This window comes from Sinocyclocheilus grahami, unplaced genomic scaffold, assembly GCF_001515645.1.
Source record: "Sinocyclocheilus grahami isolate Dianchi unplaced genomic scaffold, SAMN03320097.WGS_v1.1 scaffold1728.1, whole genome shotgun sequence".
NCBI lineage: Eukaryota > Metazoa > Chordata > Actinopteri > Cypriniformes > Cyprinidae > Sinocyclocheilus > Sinocyclocheilus grahami.
The window spans coordinates 36,549-40,609 of record NW_015506907.1 but is presented as its reverse complement, the minus strand read 5'-3'; the positions used below and the strand labels follow the sequence as shown (position 1 = coordinate 40,609).

The window sequence follows — 4,061 nt, the reverse complement described above, 5'->3', positions numbered from 1 at the left end:
ATAACAAAAACTAAATTCACACTTCAGTTTCAATCACAAAATTGGCCTATAAAAACAAACACAAACTTCGTTTTGTACATTTTAAACACTGATTGACAGGAAAGGTTTGTGTGTTTGGTTTATAGAATGAAATCAAACAGGAGTAAAAAGAGTTTAAAACAACAAAACTATCAACGAACGTGACAGATAAAGAGTTTTTATCTCCATATATGGAAGAGAAGGACACGCCCACTGCACAGCATCACCATGACAACAGCATGCACTAATGACTCGTCAATGTACAATAGATTTACTTCAAACCCGTTGAAAATAAACAATCTTGATGACTTATGAGTTTTTATAATGCAGTATATATGTGTGTGTGTGTGTGTGTGTGTATATATTATAACTATTATATAATACAACAGTGAAATGTATAGATTTGAGATGGTTTTGTTGTTGATATTATCCATAGTTAGTGTAAAAAACATTGATCTGTTAAAAATACATATATAAACTAAAATTGTAAGCACACTTTGTGGTGTTCATGAATTTGTTTGAGCACTGAAAACAAACCATGATGAGTGTAATTATCAAAATCCATAAACACTGGAAGCAGATTATTACTTCTGCGTTTTTAAATACACTAAACGTAAGGAAAACCGGCGATAAACGTGAGACTCTCGTGTTTACGTTAATGTCATCGACTGGAATAAATCACGCTCACGCAACAATGGTTTTACCAATGCAACAATTTATCTAAAAATGCATTATTATTATTATTATTATAATAATTCATTAAAAATGCAAAAATGAATCAGTCATTGGTAAGAATAAAACAAAAAGAAGTTTTTTTTTACATAGAAATTCATTACGCTTGTGTTTTAACGGATGCTGAGCTGCCCGACTAAAAAATAGTTTTAAATAAATTTTTTAAAAAACACTCATCGGAAACATCTAATCTGAGGTCAAGATGCATCGCACATTATTGCCCTGGATTAAACCCTGAAAACAAACCAGATCCAGTTGATCGGTCACTCACAGTTAAACTCCAGCGCAGACGCTCGCGTTACAATAAGCGCCCGCTTAACTGCCGTGAAGATGCGTTTGAACGAAGCACAGTCGCTATAGAGTTAATCTGCATGACAGAAGTGTCGCTTTTCACATGGTAAGCTCATTCTGGAAGAACGACGACACTAGCGGACGGATACAAGCGTATATTTACAGACTCCGCCTTCACAGACCGTCCGATTCGCACTTGCTCTTCAAGCGCACTCGTTTTCGTGGAATAAAGAAAATAATCGCTTCGTATCGAGAGTCATGCACTTGTTTTCTGCGAAAAACCTCTCGTACACAAACATAAGATGACGTGTCAAGTGCAAAAAACAGGCTTAAAACTAGCTGAAAATAGTCTTGTGAAAAAAAAAAAGTCACGTTTTCCGCGGCCGAACGCTCTAAGATTGAACGCTAGCTGTGCGACTTCTCCATTCGGCCACTTTATCTCGTCTTCATACCGAATGAGAGGGCAGAATATGAGGTATGAGGAGGTCAAAGGTTATGATTGTGTTATCATGTGTTTTGTGTCTTCTAGCCCCTTCAAACATCCTCTTAAAAACACGACCTCCCGCGCGGCGCCGCATTACCCACAATCCCCGGCTGTGTAACTGCGGTGTGAATTATAAGGGAGACTGAAGCGTGTCCCTCACAGCAAGCCGTATTTGGCCTCGTACAGCAGCATGATCTTCTTGCAGCGGCCGCAGTCTTTGCGCAGCTCGGCCACTTCCTGTCTCAGCGCGGCGTTTTCCCGCTCCAAGAAGGAGGAGCGGACGGCGATCTGGTTCTCTTTCAGACGCCGGGCGTCTCGCGAGCGCTTCGCCGCCATGTTGTTCTTCTTCCTCCACGACCAGTACTTCTCATCCTGCAGAGAAACGCAAGCATCTCATTAATGAAGCCGCTAAAACAAGCTTTAGCTTTAATTTACGTTTCATGTCGTAACATTAACAAAAACATACGCTAACTGTATTACGAGGAAGCTTCAGCGATTACATTTTAAATTTAAATTCATGTGCAATACAGCGTGTCCATCTGCATTTTCAGCAGCCTTGGTTCCCGAAGTATTTACTTTTTTCCTATAATGATGTTAAAAAGTCTTTGTTAAAGCATTATAAAGCAATAAGCCCCAAGATGCCGTGGTTTACAGTGAATTTATAACAGCTAAGGGGCGTGTTATAACAGCTAAGGTGGTTTATAAATTCACTGTAAACCATGGCTTCACAGGGCTTATTGCTTTTATAAAATGGTTATTCCATTAACAATGTAGTTCCTCAGAAACAGTTGTGGTTCCAACAAAGTGGATGCCGAGCAACAGACAAACGTAAACAAAGGTGTGTGTTTGTAGAGTAATTTACAACAGCTTAGAACAATCTAAGCTCAGCCAATCAGAATCAAGGACCGGAACTCTCCGTTTTATAATAAGCCATAATCCATATCAACCAGCTACAAGGAGCATCACAACATTACAAACTTAGTTTTTTGGTCTGACTTTCAAATAATTCTATGCTTCAAATCAATGATAAAAGGAATTATTTACAATGCCATTAAGTATTTCAAGCAATGTAACAAAATATAAAAATAGCTAATTGCTGAAGTTGTTTGTTTTGAGTATAGAATCAATGTAGTTGAGGTTTATTGCATAAGATGTATACACATATTAGTGTTATTTTAGCATCGTTGATATCATATTATAATTTTTATTAATATTTTAAATTAATTTTTATTCATTTTAATTTGACTTTTTATTTTTTTTATGTTGCGTTTTTGTCATTATTATTAAAAATAGATCTATATTATCCCAATTCATGTTTTAGGTCTTATTGTGAATAATTCATCGGTGTGCATTATTCAAAAAACTAATTCATTAATCAAATTAAAAAATAAAAACAATTATGATCCATATTGGTACCAAATACCAACTTTACAATATCAAATCAGTTTGTAATGGATACAAAGTCCTGCTCTACATTTTTTTGTCCAGTTTATCTGGAAAAGTCACATAGCACAAGTAAAATGGACTGCAAAGAGTACTTCATGTTGACTTCAAGACGACGGATCAATTAGAAGAAGCTGACAAACAACTAAAGTTCATCCAGTGATCAGCAGCATGATAGTATGAACTGCTAGTATGATTGCTAAATAGCAGCATGTTAACTTCGAAGAATCAAATTTGTATTCATTATCATTAAAATACATTTCCTGGATGATGAGCGACAGGCCCGGCTGTCCAAACGTGTCACGAGAGCCACAGGTTTGCGACCATATTACTGTTTTCTGATGTTTCTGTTCATAAACTCATTCTGAATGACTGAATATTTTCGGTAAGTTCTCAAAGGGTTCAGTCTCACCTTCGCCTCTTCAAGAACAAACACTTTCTTGGCTTTCTTGATCATGGGCTGTGGTTTGAGCTCGTCCACAGAGAAGCGATGTTTCCGTGGATTGAAGAGCTCTCCTCCGGGAACGCTGGACAGCACCAGATCCGTGAGGTCCGGCTGGAAGGCCACGCTCACCTCGATCTCCTCTGGGTCGATCGGAGTGGGCGTCACACGGTCGGGGCCGGCTTTGGCTTCTAGGAATGTAAAAACAGAGCGATGTACAGCTGCTCTAATATAACCATCAGATTAAACACATGACTAGGGCTGCACGATAAATCGAAATGGAATCGATTCGACAGAAGATGCGATTGTCATGCGTATCTTTCAGTGAAGCACTGTTCTGTGATCAGCAGTAAATCTCCATCCAAAGGCCAGAGGGCGCTCTCGCGCTGAAACTCTAAATACGCCTCGCAGAAGAAACCCATTAAGTTAACTTCACAGTACATTAAAACATCACTATTAAACACAACAAGGCCCGGTTTCACAAACGGGGCTTAGCTTAAGCCAGGACTAGGCCTGAGTTAAATTAAGATATTTAAGCAACTTTTACAAAAATGCCTTAGAAGAAGACATTACAGGTGTGCATCTTGACACAGAACAATGACACTGACATATTTTAAGATATGTCAGAGCAAGATATTTTCAGTTGAGACA

At 38.2% G+C, this 4,061-nt stretch overlaps 1 protein-coding gene across 1 annotated transcript in view; it reads right to left on the bottom strand.

The window, feature by feature from the left end:
- Positions 1-6: 6 nt before the first annotated feature.
- LOC107572284 (TEF transcription factor, PAR bZIP family member) overlaps positions 7-4,061 on the bottom strand; it is a 7,011-nt gene continuing 2,956 nt past the window's right edge. Inside the window, exons 2-3 of the mRNA XM_016258704.1 lie at positions 3,381-3,601; positions 7-1,897 (exon numbers count right to left, since the gene is read on the bottom strand). Coding sequence (XP_016114190.1) covers positions 1,682-1,897; positions 3,381-3,601 — 437 coding nt within the window. The 3' untranslated portion in view covers positions 7-1,681. The remainder of the gene's footprint in view (positions 1,898-3,380; positions 3,602-4,061) is intronic.